The following is a 22,378-nucleotide window of genomic DNA, read 5'->3' as shown; positions in this document are numbered from 1 at the left end:
CAAATACCAATCCCCCTGTATTCTATCCACAAGTGTGAAATAGCAGGCCCCAATACAAATCCTATTAACTGCAGACGTCTACCTTGTTATCCATCTCATTGCCTTCAACTTGTCCTTTCATCCCTGTTTTTCTCGTTTTCACATATTTTTCATTCTTTCATCCCCTTGCCTCTTCAGCCTGCTCTTCTTTCCAAAACACACCCCAACTGTGTTTCCGTTAACCAAACTCTGACCCACATTGCACAGTCGATCCTTCCTCAAAGGATTACCTCGCCTAATCTCTGATGCTATTAAAGCTCCAGGACAGCCCCACCCTTCCCCTCCCCACCTTCCTTATTCCATGTGGAACAGTCAAAACAACATCTTGGGGGTCACCATGGGTTCCCCTATATATAAAACAGATCAACCACCAGATGTGAAAAAGACATATTAGCTTTGGACTTTTCAATGGAAATAAAGTAAAAAAAATGTAGGAATTTTCTGAGCACAATCAAAAAACAAAAATCACAAACCAAGTGAAGTTGTTATATGATTTAGCTTATACCTGGACTCCTGTGCTGTGTCAAATGTTTCCATCTTAACGAAGAGCCGACCCACACAAGAACACACAACCCAAAGATTAATCTGAGGGATTTATCAGGGCTTTAGCTACATGGGGCGACTCAGAGCCTAGTGCTACCCTCTCAGGTGCTGAACCCTAGATTAGTGCTAATCAGGGCCTATGAAAGTAGCAACAACAACAGACTGTAGCATTTCAAACTCCACTAGCACTGGACAACGACATCTCGATGTAATCATAATTTGACATTACTTTTTGGTACTTTTTGAGAGTGAAGTCACCAAGATTCAGGTCAGGTTCAGGTACTGTTATGCTTTTGCGACAAAAATATACAGAAAGACACGACCAAGTATGTTACTGACATCAACATTAATGTTGATTATTATAGTCACCTGACCATTTTAACAATCAATTTAAATCATTGTTGATAAAACTTAATATTGAAAATTGTTCATCCTAATTTCTCAGAGCCCAAGATGATATCTTCAAATCCAGACCAAAATCCAAAGATATTCTGTACAGATTGAAAGAATAAAATCTAAAATAATACAGGGGAAAAGGAAAAATTCCTCACATTTAAAAGGTTGGGAGCATAAAATGTCGATTGCTGAATTTGGCAAATAATGATGCAGAGATATAGCAATACCATTTTATCACTACATGATAAATACAGCTGTATAGTAAAAATAAATATATTGACAGTACCATAAATTAAATAATGAAGAGGCGGCCAGACGTATGCAGTTGAATTACTGAGCAGCTGTCTTACCCTTTGAGCGATTTCCCTCTCCACTATACTGTCTTCCAAAGAGAACATCTCCGACACAGGCCTCTCTTTGACTGGCTCCTTCCTCACCCTCTCCTTCACGCTGGTCAGGTCGGGTTCTGAGATGGAAGGCCCTAAAACTATTACGTTCAACCCACCCTGGTCGCCTCGGGTCAGCGTCCCTCCAGAGCCTGCACCACAACCACCACCAGGCCCGCCACTACCCTGGTTCTGCCCAGTTTTGAGGGCTCTGCTCTGGGCTTGGTTTGGGTCCATTGATCCCTGGTTGCTCTGTGGTCCATGATTGTGGTTGTGGTGGTGAGTGTGGTTATGATTGTGGGTGTGGTTGCGTATCTGGGCATTACAAGGAGGTCTAGGAGGACCAGGGTATTCTGGAGGGGGTTTGTTGGGCAGTTTGGCCAGAGCAGCTTGGAGCTGAGCATTGATGCTAATATCCTCGTTGAGCCCTGGGATTTGAACATCCAGCTCTGGCCTCTCCTCTTCCTCCTCCTCCTCCTCCTCCTCCTCTTCCTCACTCTCACTACTGTGAATGAGCATGGTAGCATTGGAAAGAGTCTTTTGATGCTGGTAGGCCACTGATGCAGGTGGTGATACTGAAGCCTCTGGTGCTTTCTGAGCAGGCATCTGCATTGGCAACTCCATTGGCTGCTGAGGTGGAGGCTGAGGCTGGGACTGTGGCTGGGGTTGTGACTGAGGGGCCTGGGGCTGAGGAATAGACTGAGGCTGAGGCGGCATCACATGTTCTCTGAGTGTATTTCTCCGAAGGAGTGGAGCATTCATGCCCTTCATCACCATGCTCTCCATCCCTCCTCCTCGCATGCTGCTGATCACTTCCATGCTGTGTCTCTTTCCGAGAGTGGAGCGGTGCTTAGCAGCTGCAGTTAGTGGTTCACTGACCTCCTGCAGGGACTGATGCACCACAGCCGAGCTGTCCGGCTGGAAGGTCTTGACCGACAGCTGTACCATGCGAGTCACCAGCTCCGGACTGCTGCCCCCGATGCAGCGGTGACGGTGGCTGGCGAGGTCCGGTGTACTGGTGGCTGGACGGAAGGCACTGGAAGGGTAAGGTGGAGGAGGACGCGACATGTGGTTTCTGAGCATGTTGGCTGTAGCTGCATAGCTTCCGGCGTTAGTCCCCTGTTGTTTAGTGTTTGCTAACTCAGGTGTGCTGACAGTGTGAGAGATGGAACTTCCTACACCTCCACCGCTGCTGCTGCCTCCACCACCATTAACACAGGGGGATGGGCAGGCGCCCTGGTTGCTGGCTGGTCCTCCCTGGTGAGGGCCATGGGACACTGGCTTACTGTAACTGATCTGCAAGGTAGACAGCAACAAAAAACAGCATGAGGAGTAGAAAATAGCTAAAACCTAAAAAAAAATAATAAAAATGGATAATGAGAATCCACCCTGTACCTGTGGTGTGTAAGGTCCAGGGCTCGGCCCCAGGCCATGATAAGGGCCCCTCTCCCTCATCTCTGGCTGGCTGTACACCAGAGATTCAGGCTGGCGGTAAGCACAGGAATTACTGATGTTCAGACTGCGCAATGACTGGCTGTGGAAATCATGGTGTGTCGGCAGCATGTGGCGTTTCTGCCGCATGACAGCATCGTACTCAGGCGTGGGCCGATAGGACGGAGCGATAATGGCGCTGTGCCGGTGGCTAGGGATATAGTCAGGGTGCATGAGTTCACTGCCTGGGATGCTGAGGTTGGAAGATATGGGTGAGGGTGGGACAAAAGTCTGGGAATGATTGAGAGAGCTCAGGCTAGGGCTGCTGTACATGCTTCCATTGGGCACAGTGCCATTTCGGAAAGGAAAGTCCACTGGGCAGCGGTCCAGACTGGTTTCTGACTTGTAGTAGGGGTCATCATGGAAGATGCTGTCTAAAGAGCAACAAAAGTAAGGGAGAATAATTAAAAATGATAAGAAGCAAAAAGCTGCGCCGCAAATTTTAAATTATAATTATTCATGCAGTGAATCAATGAAATAAAAGAAAGACATACCCTTTCATTGCTGCATGTTTGTATTTGTATGTGTTTATATATTGAAGCTCTATTACTGAAGCTATACCAACAAATGAAGCCACATATATATATATATATATATATATATATATATATATATATATATATATATATATATATAGGTGGCTTCATTTGTATATATTCATTTATATATATACATATATATAGACAAACCAGAAACTCAAATGAAAAGTAGGAAATTCAGGACAAATAATACATAGGTCTTCCCAGTCCAGCTCTCTCTCAGACTTGTCATTAAAAGTAATACAGGCATGTTGTAAGAATGTTGGACTGACCTTTCCTGAAATATTAGGTGTTTATGCTTGGAGCATACCTGATTCTCTCTGAATTTACCTGATAGCTCATTTAGCTAATGCTGCCCTGAAGGTAAAGCTGTGCTTTAACTGATTCTAACTGAACAGCAGTATCAATCAACTTAGAAAAACTATGAAAACTCCTACCAGCAAGTAACCATTTTTTAAGAATATATTTAGTTGGGAATGGGAAGATAGAAATATTTTTGCCAGCATGATGAAGAAAACCCCTATCACTTGACAAATAGAGCTTTCTCTCATCCCGTGAGAAACCATCTTAAACCCACAAGCCAGCAGATATACATACAATGTCCATACAGAGTGTGATGCTTGAGGTTGAGAATTATCTCACACCCACGTATCACACCCAGAATGTTTTTTCACATGCTCTGTGTGTCGAGCCGACATGACTGAACCTCTACTGATTAAAAGGAAGACTGAGTGTGTGAACATGTTAAAGAGGGAAGCACCCATGAGGTCACTGCTCTGCACCTCTAACGCTGGCGCTCTAATTGGCTGGGAGATAGTTTAAAGTACAAATGGGCTGTGAGTCACACACTGGATGGGAAAGACACAATCAGCTCCATTCAAATGCTTTAAAAAAATCATAAATCACACTATGGTTAAAGCAGAGAGCTGGACAGGCGGAAACACTAAATGCGTTTGTCTTTGTGTGTCTGTTTCTTATACGTACCTTGAGAGCTCTGTGTGTCCTGATAATGCTCTCCATACTGGGAATGCATCGACTGGAAGTTACAGGAACGGGGACGTGACTGAATGAAGAAACACATTTATTCCACGTTTATTATTATATTTAGAAGACGTAATAACTCTAATTTATGCATGTCATCATAATCTTCAAATAATAAATGGGCCACTAAATTAACTATAAAATTTCTAAACTTAGTGATTTAACTCTCAAAACGTGAATTTCCTTCTACACAACAGGTGACTGTGACGGACTCAGGCCTGCTGGAAGCCAAAGCCTGTGATTCTCCGGAGAGACATCTGAGCACTCGACTGACTGAACTGTCATTGTGCCGCATTTAGCTGAGCCATTGTCTGGCCAGTGGGGAAGTAGACGCACAAATCACTGCCTTCATTGTCGCACCGGAAATCAGACCAAGCAACACCCTTGCAAACTTTCCAACACCACCCACCACACCAGCAGCACATGATAAAACCAAGGCTCCATGGCACAATTAAGAGCTGCCCCGAGTGGGAAGGCCGGGTCAAATCTCTAACCACGGCCATTTCTGTCCTTCCTCCCAAATTCTCTCTCTGTCCTCTAGCTCCTGGCTTCATTTATACTGGCCAGAAGCTATAATGGCCTACGTTTGACTGTGTCAAAGCACGGAGAAATAGCTGGTGGTATTAATGCATATAAACAGTACCTGAGAGAGCCGGTGGGTCCAGGTGGGTCTCCTCCTGATTGGTGCAGGTGAGTGCGTCGGCCTGAAGGGAGAGAAATCTGTGAACTCTGCATCATTAACTCAACAGGAAAATTGAATGAGCAATAATAATGGATTCGAATGTTCTGATGGCCTTCAGGTGGCCTTTTTGTTTGGCCTCCAGACTCACTCCGCACAGATCTTGTTCTGTTTGTAGAATTTGTGTCTGGCCGTGAAAAGACGAGCGATGTACTTGGCCATTTCCATATCCTCCTGACAGATACAAGCACAGAACGGAAAACATTGATATTTTAAATGAACACTGCACTCCTATTTATAGAAACTCAAGACTGGATGTGCCCCAGTATTTATGTCTGTGCAGAGATCTCTAGGTTTGTTGCACTTCCCACTAGAAACCTTGTAGGACACAATTTTGTGTAAGTGTGCTGAGACCACTTCCAGACACAACACTAACCATGTGAAAAATGATGGTGTCGTCTCTACTTGTTATCTCCACTGTGATGGCTGACTTATTGTGTGCTATGGTACCAATGTCCTTCCACCTGTCAAGCATACACAAAAACACACACAAGGACTGAATTTTCTCACACAACATACAATTTAATTCAAATCAAAAATTGGTTTAAAATTCATAAACGGTATAAGAACAGGTAACCGGGGAAGGATAACTTACTTGTGGAGCATGATAGATCTGCCATTTCTGTGCTTGACAAACACCCCAATGAAGGAAACACCGATGAAAATATCATTGGTGTAGTTGTCCTGTGGAAGAACACACAATCTCCCTGTTAAAGAAATTGGTCGCTCTGCAGATGCTTTAAGAGCGTGTGATTTTTTTTTTTTTCTACCTTAGCAGCAAAGCTCTCCTGGCCAAAACCATCCAGTTTCTCAACCTCCTTGATGTATAGCAGTTCTGCATCAGCGGCCTGCATTAGACTGGAAAGGATGGATACATGAATGTCATTGACTCTGAATCTTTCTCCTCTAAATGTGGGTTTAGAACAAATCAACACAATACCAGTGACTCTTGTGCTCCTCTGCAACTTTCTTTGTCCACTCCTCCAGCACCTCATCTCCATGAGGCCAGTTCTGACAGAAAAGACAAGTGAACCCAGCATTAGGCAGCAACTTAAATAGAAATGGAGGATAGTTGGGGGAAAGGGAAAAATCATGCAACAGGTTATAGATGATAGAAAGACAGTGAGGGAAGAAAAGAAGACAACTTTTAATATTCATCTTGGTTGACACAGACAGAGATTCTCATTCATTCTCTGTTAATCGGATATGCAGAGGGAGGAGGTAAGCAGGTGACACAAGAATGTGTGCCTTCAGGCAACACAGATATAGACACACAAAACGTACATGTTTTGTAACAGTAACAGTTGGAGAACTTACCACTGGAAAGAGCACATACTCCCTGAGGAAGTCCTGAGACATGAACTGAGTGAAGTCTCCGAAGTCAGCTAAAAATCACACACACACATTTACAGCCTTTTAGACTAAAACCAATATCACATTGTCATATGTACGTATGTGACAGTATCGAAAATGTTGTTTCCCAGAAACTGCAATTATAGGGTCAACATTCACATTAAAGATGGCAGAAATTCAACTGAAAAAAAATTATCCAGTTAACACAAAGTAAACGCAGTTGATAAATATATATATGTATTTTAACATAAACTGATGATGATGATTAAATTCTTAAATAGCTAAAACTTGTCTAGAGATTTAAAGGCTTATTGACAGGTTTATTTTTGGAGTTTTATAGCAATTTTACAGAAGCAAGGTAGGGTATACTTAGTTCATATCTGTAATGTAGCTCACAGTCTTAATAAACAGAGGCAACTTGTTTGTGTAATGACCCAACAAGTATCTTAAGTAGGCAACAAATGATTTGTTCCTCATTCCTTGTAAATACCCCCATAACATGCTCAGTCCTCCTTTCGTGTCCTAAAGCCTGTAAGTGCATCCTAAGTACTGCTCTGTAGTTTGTCTGACAAAAGGAGGTGCAGCAGAGGATCCTGGCCTCCCCACAGATAAGGGTCTTCCTGATGCTACTGAGGCTAACCTTGGAGCTAGTGATAAGTTAACAGTCTGTTTACATTCCCCACTGAGACACAGACAGCACCCAGGAACAAGGCCAAGAAGATGGAATAAGGTTGTGTGTGTGTTAAGACTGATACCATAGGAACTCAAGTGGACTGGACTCTCCCAGAGGTATGCAGCCATATTAGGTATTGAAGTCAAGTTGACCTGAGAAAGTGTGAGTTTGTGCACACTCTTTCTCTCTTGCGCTGTCTGTCTCCTTCTGGTAGAATATTCACATGAGATGTTTGTTCATGGCAGTGTGCGTACTAGGTGTGTGTGTTACCTTGTACTGCTAGGCCCGCTAGTCTAATCCCCTGTTCTACTGTGCAGTGGAGACGTCCATCCAACACCTCCTTCTTCACCTGCAAGTAATACTGATATCTAGACAGAGAGAAAGACAAAAAGAAACGAGACAGAAAAAACATTATTCAGCTGAGATGCTGTCTCATGGAAATGTGACACAAGTGTTGCTGAAATTTTGCTTCTGCTCTCCGGCAGATGAATCTTTCTTCCTTCTACGAATTTTCCTCCTTCATCGACATCATGTCAAGGTTTTATTTATTCCATCATTTTTTTTGTTTGTTTTTTTTTTAACTGTCAGCAACCATAACTATATGCTGTGTTTAGTGGAAAGTGGCAAATGTCTGCAACCTAACAGTGCTCAGTAAAAGTGGTCAACATGGTAAACATGCCAGCAATGTATAAATATGACATGTTCATATTTTATAGTGGGTCAGAACGCCAATGTCAGCAAGTGCAGCTGTGATCTAGGGTCGAGTGGAAGTCTTGTTTTTAAATATCAGACTTCATACCACAGTCTTCTACCAGCTAAACTGCACAAAACTAAGTGGGTGGCAGAAAAGGCAATCTTATTGGCTTTCAGGAACTCAGCCGAATTCGGCTGGCAGTCAGTGTTATTTTGCAAACTAGCCACACTGTCTCTGAACACCAATTATGCAAAAATCTGATGGAAAACATGATGGCTCTCAGTTCAACACATTTCTCCAAAGAAAGTAAGAAGAGCTGTGTTTAAGGCATTTCACATGAGCAAGTGGAGGATTTTAGACAACTACTGAGACACTACGGAGAGACATATTCTAATGTTTTTGGTTTTGTGCAACAGAAAGTATGCGTCAAGACAGTATTGGCAACAGCATTAGCTGGTAAAAACAATGCCAGAAAGGCCTGTTGCAGAATGCCAGAGAGGAATGAGTGAATCACCTCTAGTTTAAATACCAGTTGCTCATTTCTGACTTGAAAGGAATGCCAAATGTATACTAGTACAGGCTAAACAAAACGATTTTAAAGGTCTGTAAATTTTCAGACAGGACACATGACACTGAGTTTAACCTTATGTAGGACCAACACCAATTGGACCAGAAAAGTATTATAATTGTGGTGTAAATGTGAGGCAAACTGAGACTCACTGCCCTTTGGTTTAGACCAGGGGTGCTTTTGCCAAGTGTAAGGTGATATGATGACAGTACTCAGATGGTTGAGCGCACTTGCAGCCTTCTCAAAATGTGGTACAAGTCCCGAAAAACAAGAGATTGAAATACGTCACGCTCCTTAAGTTTCTGAGCTTCTTTTGTCCGCTTTTAGCCGCGGTCCAAGTGGATGTTTGTCTTTTGAAAATGGAGTGGCCACACAGGAGGAAAAAGGGAACTGTCAGGGTGACTGGGCTCAGCTGCATTAAAACTTGCACACCGTTTCCTGTTTGTTGCCATAGTGACCACAGTTCTTTTCAATGTGGGCTATGAGACACCTTTTCTGACATCCATATGCACACTAACACACACACACAATGAGTGGATGTGCAAATGCCAGAGTAAACAAACCTTTGGGTTGAAACTACTATACATACTTTGTCATTCATTCGTTTTCCTCAAAAGACAATTTTTTTTAGTTGACACTTCGGTTCTTTTCTTTCTCTTTGGTCTCTTCACTAAGACTTTCTGTAACCTTTCCTCCTCCAGTCATCTCCCTTTATACTTTGAATTCAACCTCTTAGTTTTACCTCCTCACATCTTTCATGTTTCATATTCTCCTCCACATTTTGCCCCTCACCCCCACTTCGTCTTCTGCTTTTCTTTTTTGAGCTCCTCTCAGCATACTCCCGGGCCTATAATCTGACCCCGCCCTCCTCCCTCACCCTGTCATTACACCCGCTGGCCAAGTTGCCATTCCGTTCCTGTGGCAACCCTCTAATTAGCCAACCCCAACCACCGCGGATGAAGTGGGGGGCGGGGCTTGATGCGGTCTGGAGGGGAGGAGTCTCAACACAAGACCCTTCAAATGGTTATGGACTTTGTTTTTACAAAATCTCAATGTTTTCCCAGCACTCTCTGTATGGGGTCGAGGGAAATGTTGAGGGTGACAGCGGTTGGTTTTCGTTCTAAGGTTCAATGGTAACAACACAATGGTGTTTACTTATATGCGAGGCCAGTGGTGAAGAGGCGGATGGTTAACTGTTGAAATGACTGTGAACAAATGAAAGCTTGATAGTGAAAGGCAAAAGAATGGAGTTTCATGGTGCACTTCATTGGAGAGCCCACATTACACAACACAGCCATAAAGCATGAAACAGTGGTTCCCTGCTATTTTGGGTTTTGACCCTCAAAACAAACCTGTTTACTTGTGATTCCCAGAATACAAGTTCCATTAGTCTACAGATTGTGATCAGTCCAAAAAGGAGATAACACATAACATTATGCAGTGACACACATGAAAAAGAAAAAAAGTTAAAAGAGACCTATAATTTAAACCCAATTTTGTGTTTTAGCCACTGATCTTATGAATTCAGAATACAGAGACGTTTAGTTTTAAAATGTGAAGGAGAGTAAATTGATTGTTTTTGGTTAGTTATCATTGTGTGCTTTGCCAGAGAATACTGTTCAGTTAGCCATTGCGTAGTGGTCCCCAAAGCCGTCCTTATAGCGGCACACACCTGGCAAATATGACAGAATGACATAATCATGCTCTAATAATAGGTGAACACGCATAGGTAGGCATGAGGTACAGCTTTCCTACTTGGAGTTACTTGTGACTTCCACTATGGCAGTGTGCTCTGCTGGCACTCTAAGCAGCCACACGGCACAAAGAGCCCTTTATATGCCCACGCATGTTCAGGCCTCGCTCGAGACATGCTGCCAGATGTCCAAGTGGCCTGGACAACAATTTGCAAACATATGTGCATGCATGCATGAATGTGTATATGTATCTGTGGCTCAATATCAACTCCACCCCCTACCCATCTCTGCAGTGGTATGACCTGACCACCCCCTCAGCCCCAGGATGAATCCTGACAGCTTGTGTGGGAGGCAGGAGGTTTTCACTTTGAAATGTGTTGAATCGGCAGTGCAGTACAGTACAGTTGTGTGTGTGTGTGTGTGTGTGTGTGTGTGTGTGTGTGGTAACTAGCTGAACAAAGGTAGGATTTCAAGGCTGTTGGTGCTGTTAGCCTTGGGGGCTGCTGAGGCCAGCTGGCCTTGCTCTGGTCAACAGCTCACTGCTTAGGTTCCTCACTTTCTCACTCTGGGCCACTTTGCCCCTCCTTCTTGTCAGCGAGGAAGAAGGAACAGATGGTTTCACCCACACATACGGTAAACGTCGCCTTCTGCAAGATAGGTGTGTGGTAAAACGGGTCAAATCGAAGCGGGTGAAGATGATATATAGTAACAAGTGAGTAATATACAGTAGGTAGATCACACCTACTGATGCCATTCGGGGGTAAATCACTGTGCAGCAGACTCACAACACAAACACAATGAGCAGCCGTTCTTTCTCAACATAAATAAAGTAACTTTGGTCCCAACAATAAAACACTCCAAATATTAGGCCAATTATTTTGAGTGGGGCATTACTCTGATTTAAATATTTACCGGGGCTAGAAGTGACTCCTAAACTTCAGTCTTGACTATTTTATCTAAACTATTTTAACAATGAATTAATAATGAAGACTTTTTTCAAGCAAAAAATTTGTTCAGTGTAGCTTCTCATATATATAATGAGGATGCCACCAAAAGTACAGGGAGGTTGTGTGAAGCTTCAAGAGATGGAAGAACTTGAAATATCTTATTTCTCTGATTACAGTGTTTATGGTTCAGAAGGCTGACATCATGTGGAAAAATCTACATACTTTATCTTACTGTGACTATGATTACTCCAGCTATGAGCATAATAACATTAACACAACTGGAGTTTGCCATTTACATGGGATCCAGCTTTCTTGCTAAACTGCCTTAATTGCATGACAGTTGGATTATTGATGTGAACACGCAGACAGACATACAGGCTGTGGGTAGTTTTCACAGCTGCATGCAGAGAGGAAGAGAGGGAAGGAGAAACAGATGAATGGATGGATGGGAAGAGAGCGCGATCCAGTATCAGGTTACACATCAGTCAAACACTGAACTTCAAAGTCCTGACCACATTATAAAACTCACATTACTTTTTCAGTAAATCTCATTAACTCAGAGGAGACAGACTTAACTGTCTTTGTGGTTTCTGGTCATAAAGTTTGAATGTTTCTAAAATCTTATAAGCTGGTTTTAGATCATAAAACCTTTTTATCCTTATGTGATTGTATAATGTTTGTTCATAGACCCAATTTGATAAATAAAATTGTCCTACTGTATGAATAAACAGAATAATAGTGTTAAAATGCATTATAACAATAACCCAAATTTCATTTGGTGATACACACATTTTGAGCTAGGTAACAAGGTAGGATATTTGGATCCACACACTCCTGCTCGTAAACATAAATGTGTATACGTTCTAGCTGAAAAAATATATGCAAGTTCAAACCACATAAATAACAAGGTACAAACCCAAAGGCAAGTCTGGCTGCCAAACTTTTTACTTTCTCTGTCCCCACTTGTCTTCCTCTTAGCTTCTGTCATTCTTTTCTCAAATCCTGCCCTCCCTCCCTTCATCAGACCAGGTGTGTAGAAAAAAACAGCAGAGATCTGTCTCACTGGATATGACCCAAATCAACCTAGAGTCAATCAATTTTAAAAAGAGGGCTGTTTTTCTCTCACAGTGATAGATGGGAGTTCTCAAATGAATGTGCAGACAGTTTAAAGGCAAAAATAAGTGCTCGTAGAGATATTTGGATTCCATAAAACACTTCATTAGAGGTAATGGGTCATAAAAAATGTTTTGAACTTCATTAAAAAGTTGTGAAAATGGTTTTCAACTTCATGTTGAAGGAAGAAAAGAGAAGGGGGCGTTTCGAAAAGGTTGCCTCAGGGAGCGTGTCTGCTCTTACAATGTGGTGTATTGTGACTAACTCTTCTGACAGGGCTGCAGCTGGCTTCTGAGAGGATTCCTGGGGGAGTGTGCGAGGTGTGCGAGGTAAGCGAGTGTAAGTGTGTGCGTATGTGTGTGTCTTTTGTAAGCTAGACATTACCCACCCCCCTTTTACCCCCAGCACTTTTGCTGGGAGGAATGTGTGGTCCGCCTCCTACGCTGGACGGCTGTGCCAACATTCCTGACTAGCATAAGAGAAAGAGGGGGAGAACAAGAAAAGGAGGGGATGGGGCGAAAGAGAGCAAAAATGTGGGACTAGAGCGATGAGGAGATCTGATCATGATAAAAAAAAAAAAAAAAAGAGTAGGGGTGACATGAGATACAGCGATTGTAACAGAAAGAGAGGGGGCTTGAGAAAAAGAGGCAACCATTGTTCCTTAAATTACCCCTAAGGCCCCATCATAACCCCCTAACCCCTATACACATATACACACACATGCCGTAAAAGCCCGCAGGGGATTCCTGGAATGCCATCCCTTTACCAGAGCAGACCCTGGCTTCTGTGTAACAAACCTGCAGGCACACACTGTGGTCCATCACTATCGCGCGCACAGTGCAGGGCTCAGGCGAATAACTGGCACATGATGATATCATTAACACCAGTATGAGCACGAAAGGTGTGTATGAGTGTGCCTCGATACATACTGGGAATGTTTAAGGCCATTAATGGTTACCTGACCCACGCACTCTCAACACACAAACACCTTAAAACGAACTCCAGTATTAAAACATCAAGCTGTGACCTGCAATCGACCTTTCCTGCATCCAGCGAGGCTGAAACCGCAAATTCACCAACTCAGCGCGAGGCAGACCTGCAGAATGTGTGTGTGTGTCTTTCTGTGATGATATCAGGACAACAAGGAATCTGAGATGACAGACTGTCCACTACACACTGACCCCTGGATGCCCTTTTCACAGCTCACTCACACACTCATTCACACGCTTTGTCGCACTCACTCACAGACATGTACGTCCTCATGTCACTTTGAGACAAAACAACTGCTGCTGATGACGTAAATGTATCTGTGAACAACTGCGTCCAAGACAATAAAATCATCAGTTAACAAGTTCCAGGAACATGGTTATTGGTCCTGTGTTCAAGAGTTAGATGTCCCTTGAATAATCTTTCTTATTGCTGGATGCAAATAAAATAAAATAAATCTGAAGCTTTTTGCATGTCTGGATTACATACATTATTCATTGATGGGCTTTAAATGTGCTGATAGTTGACTTTTTTACCTTTCGATATGGCCTTTCCAGCTAGCCGTTTCCCTTTGCTGCCTCTTTATACTAAGAAACTTATAACAAACTTATAACTAGCCTCAGCTTCTCCCAACAGATGAGAGGATATCACCAATCTGTCAGAAACCAAATTGGCTGATCCTTTTAAGGAAAATATATTTGAAAATAAACACAGAGGACAAGAACAAACATTTTCTTACTAAAATAAATCATCAGGTTTTTATATGACGACACTGGTGAACAATCTCTCTGACTTGGATTTTGTTTCTTACACCTGCTGTTTCATATTACTTAAGTATACAAAGTAACTGGCTGTGTTCATGATGACAAATGAGAAGAAATGAAAAAATGTGCTATTTGGTTTATAACAGGACTTGACACAAGGAATAAGGCAATGATGCTGACACTGGCTTTGTTTAATAGAGTACAGAAAGACAGACATGAAATTAAATAATTCTGATGTGATTCATGTGTAGAAATAAAAGCAATGTTTATAAATTTCTGACATCTGCATTTGAAAAATTATAAGAAAACAAGGAGGTGACGAAGCTAAATGTCATCAGCTTCAGTGGAGCTGCTGTGTCGAGTTTTTGGCTTCGTGAACAGTGTCTGGAGATTCTTTACCTTGTGGCCTCTTGCTCCAGTCGCGAAACGTTGGGCACATAGAACATGACCCCGAAGAAGAGCAGCGGCTCATTGCCAAATTTGTCCAGCTGCTTCTTGAGGGGTTTCTCCAACTCAACCCAGCGCTGGGCTGGAGCCTGGGTCTTTCCTTGGAACCATAGTCCGAAGAAATGGGTCTGGAAACAGTAGAAAAAGTGGTGAGTGTGGTGCAAAAGGTCAAGTGATTTCAATGAAGGGAAGGAAATAAGAGGGGTGGGGGAAGAGTTATATACACGATGGAGGGATAGATAAAGGAGAGAAATTGGCAACTGGCAAACCGCTGCAAATGGCAGGAACAAAGTACAGGGATGGGAAATAAGAGATTTGTAGGAATGGAGAGATATTGGTTCAGAAGAGAAAAACAAAATGAGCTGAGAAACTCTTTGGGAACAATTGAGGTGAACAGAGAGGAAATTCATAGCAGCTTAAATACAACAAGGACATATTTCTCCTTCAAATCTGATCAAATCTTTGACGTCAGCAGCATAACTCCATTAAACATGACTATTAGACCAGAACCATTATGCATAAAATTACTCTGGGAGAAAGAAGAAGGCAATGATCTTATCTCACTAAATCAAAATAAAAACCAAAGTCTCCAAATTGTTATTTCACTGAGGGACTGATATGCTTCAGCTGGATGAACGTTGTGGAATGATTAAATTATTTGATGAACTTCTCAGGAAAGATGGTTGATGCTGTATTGATGGTAATACAGGTCAAAACAAGAGCGAGTGGACAAGCTCAGGAGTGCTGTAACCAGTTTAGACAGAGCAGGAGTCACTGATTCAATAAACTGTGACAAAGCAAATTCAATTTGTTAGTCCCATGGCACAAACGGCTATATAATTCAGAAAAATACCCAATTTCTCATTGGGTGTGTCAAGGAGAAGTGAGAACACCTGTTTTGTCAGTGTAGTTTGACTGCTATAATGTATATCATAAAGCTTCAAGTTGTAGCTGCAGGGACGTGCGTGCGCGCCCACACACACACACACACACACATTTGTATTAACAATTACTCCTCCTCACATGTAAATAATACCAATGCACATTTGGGGCCTCAGGTACAGTAATAAGGATGAAAACAACAAATTCAGGTGGACACACACACACAAACAAACAAAGTCCGGAGATAGCATGAATAGATGGGCCAGACAGCGGCTAAGCTAAGGCATCACACCACCTTATTTATAACATCACTGACATCTGGCAAATACCGCAACAGTATGCGAGTACGCACAACTACACTACCTCTCCCTCTCACTTTGTGAGCAGCCTTAGCAAGCGCAGACACACACTCAAACAAACATATTCATCAAAGTCAATCAGTGTTCAACCAAAGGCACTCGTTCTTCCTCTGTTTGATGGACAAACACTGGAAACATCCCGTCAATAAACTCTAAACCTCATGAGCTTATGTTGAAATTAATGGACAAGAGTTGACAATAAAGAATATATAATTGGATGCATATGACTCCCTATTTGTGTGTGTGTGCTTAAAGTTGTGGTTAAACCTCAGCGAAGAGTTAACCACAATAGAAAGATGAGGGACAGAAGGAAAACACAAGGGAAACATATAGTGAATGAACAGGAGGGGTTAAAGTGGACAGGGGGATGAGCACTATCCTTTTCTTCTGCAGTGAAAAGAGGACAGACGTAGCCACGCTTCGTTAGAGACAGACAAGGACCCTGAAGGAGAGAGACACAAGAGGGCAGGGAGATGCACACATGGTGAGGGGAAAGACGTGTGGCAATCACACACACAAAAACACCCAGACTCCGATAACACATCCATAAATATATCCAAGTGTAAAAACAAACGTCCTTTCTGGTGTATCACTAATCTAACCAATAGCTAAACAGTGATCTGGAAAAACCTGTGATATATCATTTAGACATTAAATACTGACAATGGGATTGAACGACACCAAGCAATGTCAATAAAACATCCCTGGTTTGAATCAAATCGAAGGCCTTTCTCAGATGTCACCCTCCTCTTTCGTTGTATTTGTATTTATTTGTGTTAATTCACAGAAAGAGCCAACTGGAAAAGAATGTTCTACAGATAAATCTATGTTTGGTGAAAGAGAAAGAACTAGACAGATATTTCCAAACAAGCTGTCTAAAAGTAGACTGTTTCGGTTATAAGCTCACCTCCCGTAACTCCAGCCTCTGGGCCACCGCCTCCAGACATTCCTGTCCGGTACTCTCCACCGACAGAGTGCATTCAATCACATTACTGTCCAGCAGGCGAATACGTGTCACAAAGTAGTTCTTGCTCAGGACATTGTAGCGCCGTGTGCGCCGCAGCTTCAGCCGGAAGGGCATGACTGACCAGAGGTCACAGCGTGGTCACGGCCGAGTCAAAGGTCAAAAGTCACTTGGGAGCAGGCAAGCGGAGAGAGGCGTGGGTGGGCTCTATGACCTGGCCGTTGCCCTCCTCACTCTTGCACGACGCCGGCCACACCACCGGGTGGAGAGATGCACCTTGGCAAGGCGCTGGCCCATTCCCAAAGATGCTTGGAGAGGAGGAGAAGGACGATGAGGTGAAGGAGGAAGAATAGGTGCTGTAGGGAAGAGAAAAAAAGGACAAGGATTAGTCCAGAAAGTACAACTCATAGAACACATCTACGGATATTTTTGTGGATTCCTTCTTTCAAGCTTTCACGTTTGAGGCCCACAGGATGCGACTTATACACTGGGCTCTAATCTAAGAAAACATCCTTCCTATGAGATGCTCCCTCATCATATTATCAACTCGCCGAACTCCAATAAACCAGGAGGAACAAGAAACAGATGAGGTTCGCAGAATCACCAGTGATGGCAGAAGTGGAATGGCACGGTAGCAGACGGCTTCATCCTATAGTTATGGACAGCTGCGCTCTCTGCAGCCCCATGGGGCCCGGTGTCGGGCAAAGCTGGGAGACCGTGGCAGCGATGTAAGGATATGGATGAATAGACATCAAACAGCAGAGAGCAGACATCCATCTGAACCCAGCAGCTGGCTTTGAGGAACTAATGGACCTTCTAAGTCTCATATCAGCCTGTGTGGGAGGCCTTCCCTTCTCCTTTTTAATCACCCCTCTCTCTCTCTGCTCAAAAACAGCACAGTGCCAGCTATTGTAGTGTACGGTGACAGTGGAAGATCACACGCTGGCAGCAGTGGCACAGATGCTTCCAAAGATGCACTTTATTGTTTTGTTAGCCACTGCGACAAAAATCTGAATTCATGTTGGTATAAAAAACGGTCATGCAACATCATTGAAAAGATCAATAAGACTAGCCAACACACATGCATATCACACACACCCCTGTGGTTTTAAGGTTGAGACAGGTCTTTGGGGAGCACTTTGAGCACATCTCTGGGTTAGTCATCAGATCTTAGCTTTCATGTCTCCAATGAGGACAAAGCTTTGATGTAGGGCACAACACACACAGACAGGTAAATACTCACACCTGTAGTATACTAGATACATGCCACTGAGAGGCCCACCTAAAGAATGTGCGCATTAAACAGCGGGATTTAAACAGCAATCACCAAAGGGTTTCTAAAAAGGCTGATGTTGCCAATGACAAGTAATTGAAAGAGCTAAAGTAGCGTCATTTTAAGGGTGGTGGCCTTGTCAGACAGGAACAAAATCATAAAAGCAAAATTAAGACTCCACACCCAATTAGTAAAGGAAAGACTGCACAACTATGTTTGTTTTAAAAAGGGATATTAAGTGAAAGTTTGCTGACAACAGGATGTACGGTACATCAAAAACAACAAAACAAGAAAATTAGTGTGTGAAAGTGAGATAAAACGCAAACAGAAGAGGAAAGAGACCAAGAGATAGCAAGACAAAGCTCCAGTGATCAGGAGAGAGAGAGAGGGGGGGGGGGGGGGGGGGGGGGTAGAGAGGGAGGAGGAGGAGGAGCAAGGACCGAGTGGATGTGTTGCTTCTTGTCTTAGGCTCTGGCAATGTGCTGTTGATAGTCAGCTTGGACCCCAGCCCAGATTCCTCTTTACTCTGACTGGAAAAACAGAGCACACCTGACACAAGTATGCACCACAAGGAAGTGTGTGTGTGTGTGTGTGTGTGTGTGTGTGTGTGTGTGTGTGTGTGTGTGTGTGTGTGTGTGTGTGTGTGTGTGCGCATGTCTGTGAGATACAAGGCTGTGTGCAAAGATACAAAGAAGGGAATTTTGAATGAAAGAGGGCAAGAAGCTACAAACCGCTGATTTACAGTTGTGTTGTTTTCTACAACCTGATTCATGCTTGCCTCTTGTAACAGCCGTACCCCTTTGGTAGCCGTAACACATTCCTTAATCATGAATCCATGTGAGACAGCTCACCGTAATGTGTAATCATCTTATTCGCGTGTGTTTTATTTGGCGTTCATGCCAACATACACACACAAACACACGGCGAGAAAAGCCGCAGAAAAGTGAATAATTAGGCCACAATGCATGAGTAAAATTAAATAATAGGCAACCGTGACCCCAGGGCGTCACCTGTCCCGCACTGCAGATGCTCTTGCCCTTTAACACCACCCTCCTCAAGGCTAAGAGGAAGTGACGTCACAGGTTGACGGTAAACTGTCCCTAAAATGGCGTAAGAAATGTTCCCAAGCTCACAGGCCTGAAAGATCACTGTCAACAAGTACACAGAGAGGATAAACACACAAAGACACAAATAAAGGCACATACATACTTTCACTGTGTAGTGTACAAACATAGACATGCATGAAGACAGCAGACCACAAATACACCAACACATGCACTAGATCACACACACACCCACCAGGTTCTTTAGAGGTTAGCCAAAGGACCAGACAGCAGTTAGTGCAACTCTAAACTAGCAATCAGTGGCATGGTTTGGGAGTGTGTGGTTGAGGAAAACCAGACAGACAGACAGACAATAGCTTGGGACCAAACCCACTCCTCCATGCAAAAAAAAAAAAAAAAAACAACAAAACACTACAGCGTTGCAGAAACATTCTCTCTCAACCATCGTGTTTATTTCCAGCAAGCAAGAACAGCATATACGTTTATGAATTTGCACATTGTAATTTTGTGGCGTGGCGAAAACGAGAGGGAAAACTGAGGGATGAGGGTTGTTTTTCTTTTTCAGGGTAGTGAGATTCATCTAAATATATAAGAAACCATTCCCATCTTTTGTTGTGCTTTTTTTCCCCCTGCATTCTTAAAACTGCTGCGGCGAGGGGCAAAAAGGTGACGAGAAAAAGAAAGAGTGAGAGCGCTTTAATTTTTTTTCCTGCACTGTCCAAACACATTAAATGTATTTTTTCAGTTGCAATCTGGAATGACTTGAACAAGGTTTCAGAAATCAATCAAAATGAGAGATCTTCAGTACCCAGGAGCCGCTGACCTGATTCACAAAAAGTGTAAATCAACAGATATTAGATCAACCTCACAGACCTTCATACCTTTAACTAAACACATTAATAAAACAGTTGCGTGTCCGTCAGCTTGGTGTCAGATTCAATTTTATCATGCATTTTTGTGCTTCAGCGTCTGGAAAAGTCAACAAGACAAATTCAATGACTGATTACATCTGGCATCATGTAATTTGTGTGAATAGTGATCGGATCTGAAATGTATTCAAAGGAGCTGAGCGGTAGTTTTGGATACTCTTTGCTAAACACCTCCCCAAATGCCTAAAGCATTGTGTATGGTTTTGTACTGAAACCAAAAAAGTAACAAAAAACAGGAGCAAAAGTGTATAAAAAATATAAGCGCCAAGCTTTGCGGTGTCTTTTTTGAGCTGTTTTGAGGCCAACTTAATGCCTGAAACATCTATGTTTCCTTTAGTGGGACTAAATGTGTCAGAAAGAGCCACTTAGTGGGGAGGGGGGGGGGGCTCAGTCTGCTGATATTCATTAGCAGCTTAAAAAGTAGTATTGTCAAATTTTAGAAAATACCAATGGAGGTTTTTTGCCACAGTGACCCCTCTACCAACTCAGATGTGTAGTAAGAACAGGGCTAACCTGAAAAGTATGACCTAACGCCACAGCAAGCCAGGTAGCATTACACAACATAAACACACCTGGACCACTGCATTCACCATCTGCTCATCTCTTTAACAAATATCACAGAAAAAGAAAAAACCTTTGCACCATATAGCACTTTGACTTCTACTTCTTCACAAAATGGCCAAAAAATAAAAAATAAAAAAAAAAAGCAAGTTGTAAACCAAACTATTCCCATTCGTCTGCTGATCTGGGTGCTGTGGGCGCTCCATCTCAGAACGGCCCCATCTGCCACTTTGTTCCATTCACATCCACACAATGGCAGGAACAAAACAGCACTTTGTCGCCTATTGCTAAAACCATTAGGCCGCCGAGAGCGGAGGACGCAAGTGTAGCGTGTGTAACTCAATCAATCTAATCTCTGTTGGTTGTCTGTCTGAAATACCAACACAAACCACCCTCCCCTACTGTTACACATGAACGACGTAGCAAAATAAACGGGTTAAGTGCTTCACGGCTTGTAACTACCCTTCCTCCAGCAGTTTGGTCCATGAGTCTAAACCTATGGATCAAGTACTCACTGTGTACAAGTGAGGAAACTTTATTCTGTTCCAGACTTTCAAAAAAGCAATTCAAGTGTTATATGTAATCACTTTAATTTTTTCAATATTAATTGTATTTCTTTTAATTGCAATTTTTGTCTAATTTTCTACTTCGTTTGCTCCAGAAATGACAAGTTCACAGTCCTAAGGCCATAAAAATAGTTATCCTCTTTTTTTCCCCATTACCTCACTAGAGAAAATGTTAAAAGGTTCACTCGATGGTTAAGACCTCAAATCCCGGACAGCCACCAGCTCCTATGTGTTTAGAAAGGTTAATCAACCATTCGCGTTTGCATTTATAGTGCAAAGAACCAAAACCCTCCTGAAGATTCAGGAGGTTCAGGACTCAAACCCAGGCGACTGTGGTTAGGACTGAACCACAGAGGCGCCTCATCATTGACACATATATCTTCATATGTGTTGCTTTTTTTCCCACAGGCCTCACACCTGTTTCCACAAGCCACTGTGCCGACTGATAACACTGATCTGCCTCTTCCCCCTGCTGCTGCTCCTGTCAGACACTTTAGCAGCTCACTCCCAGCAGGAGGTGTAGCTGTGATGTTTCTGCTGTAACAGCACCACCCTCGGTAGGTGTCAAATGCTTCAGCCTTTTGTCTAAACCAAATGTAAATGTCCAATTTACTGCTAAATAGAGTAAAACTGTTAATGTCGGATTTAAAGACCTCTGTTGTGATGGATGACCAAGTTCCTGTTGACTACTAACTAAGAAGTCGTACATTTTTCGACTGTAGATGTCTTCATAATTTGGTTACTGCACCTAAAGATTTTATAAATACTATTACACCAATGTCTGCACCGAAACCAGATCTGGTCGGATATTTCCAAAATCTTCTTGGGACTTTGATCCTCTTGTGCCTCGTTGGCTTACCATGGAGCTCAGCGTTGAGATGTTTTGGGGAAACATGGCTCTGAAGTTCACACACATTCCTGGATACACAAGTCTGTCTGAGTCACAGCAGATCCCAGGAACAGGCTGTATTATTCACTGGGGTGTACATTTGAAACATACACACAGAGTAAAAGCACATACACACAGACTTGACAGATTTTACATGCACATATCTGCAGGACACATCACCAGCTTTTTTTATCTAATGCTTAGCCAATGTGTGCTTCTGTCTGAATCAGAGGATTGTGTGTGCTTTTGTCGATTTGTGCTTGTATGTTTGTGTGTGTTGCACTTATTCAGGCTTAATAAAGCAGACACACTTCTGCATGCATGCGCGCGCACACACACGTGCAAACATTAGCAGCTGCAACAGATGGTGGAGCCAAGCAGCTAGACAGTGTTTCAAACAAGCGCATCTGTCTTTTCGCTTTCCAGCTCTCACTTTTTTCCCCTCTCTCCCCAGCCCGGTCTCTCACACAAAGATGC

The 22,378-nt window shown here is 42.9% G+C and overlaps 1 protein-coding gene across 1 annotated transcript in view; it reads right to left on the bottom strand.

The window, feature by feature from the left end:
• The window catches only part of LOC115037545 (tyrosine-protein phosphatase non-receptor type 14), a 32,428-nt gene that overhangs the window by 5,779 nt on the left and 4,271 nt on the right, over positions 1–22,378 (bottom strand). Inside the window, exons 2-14 of the mRNA XM_029496170.1 lie at positions 16,563–16,975; positions 14,367–14,542; positions 7,471–7,568; positions 6,492–6,559; positions 6,115–6,185; positions 5,945–6,032; positions 5,770–5,858; positions 5,551–5,638; positions 5,266–5,348; positions 5,079–5,139; positions 4,379–4,457; positions 2,760–3,229; positions 1,329–2,660 (exon numbers count right to left, since the gene is read on the bottom strand). Of these exons, the coding sequence (XP_029352030.1) occupies positions 1,329–2,660; positions 2,760–3,229; positions 4,379–4,457; positions 5,079–5,139; positions 5,266–5,348; positions 5,551–5,638; positions 5,770–5,858; positions 5,945–6,032; positions 6,115–6,185; positions 6,492–6,559; positions 7,471–7,568; positions 14,367–14,542; positions 16,563–16,736 (2,877 nt within the window). The 5' untranslated portion in view covers positions 16,737–16,975. The remainder of the gene's footprint in view (positions 1–1,328; positions 2,661–2,759; positions 3,230–4,378; positions 4,458–5,078; positions 5,140–5,265; positions 5,349–5,550; positions 5,639–5,769; positions 5,859–5,944; positions 6,033–6,114; positions 6,186–6,491; positions 6,560–7,470; positions 7,569–14,366; positions 14,543–16,562; positions 16,976–22,378) is intronic.

The sequence above is a fragment of the Echeneis naucrates genome, chromosome 24 (assembly GCF_900963305.1).
Source record: "Echeneis naucrates chromosome 24, fEcheNa1.1, whole genome shotgun sequence".
Classification (NCBI taxonomy): domain Eukaryota; kingdom Metazoa; phylum Chordata; class Actinopteri; order Carangiformes; family Echeneidae; genus Echeneis; species Echeneis naucrates.
This window is presented reverse-complemented; position numbering and strand designations above follow the sequence as displayed.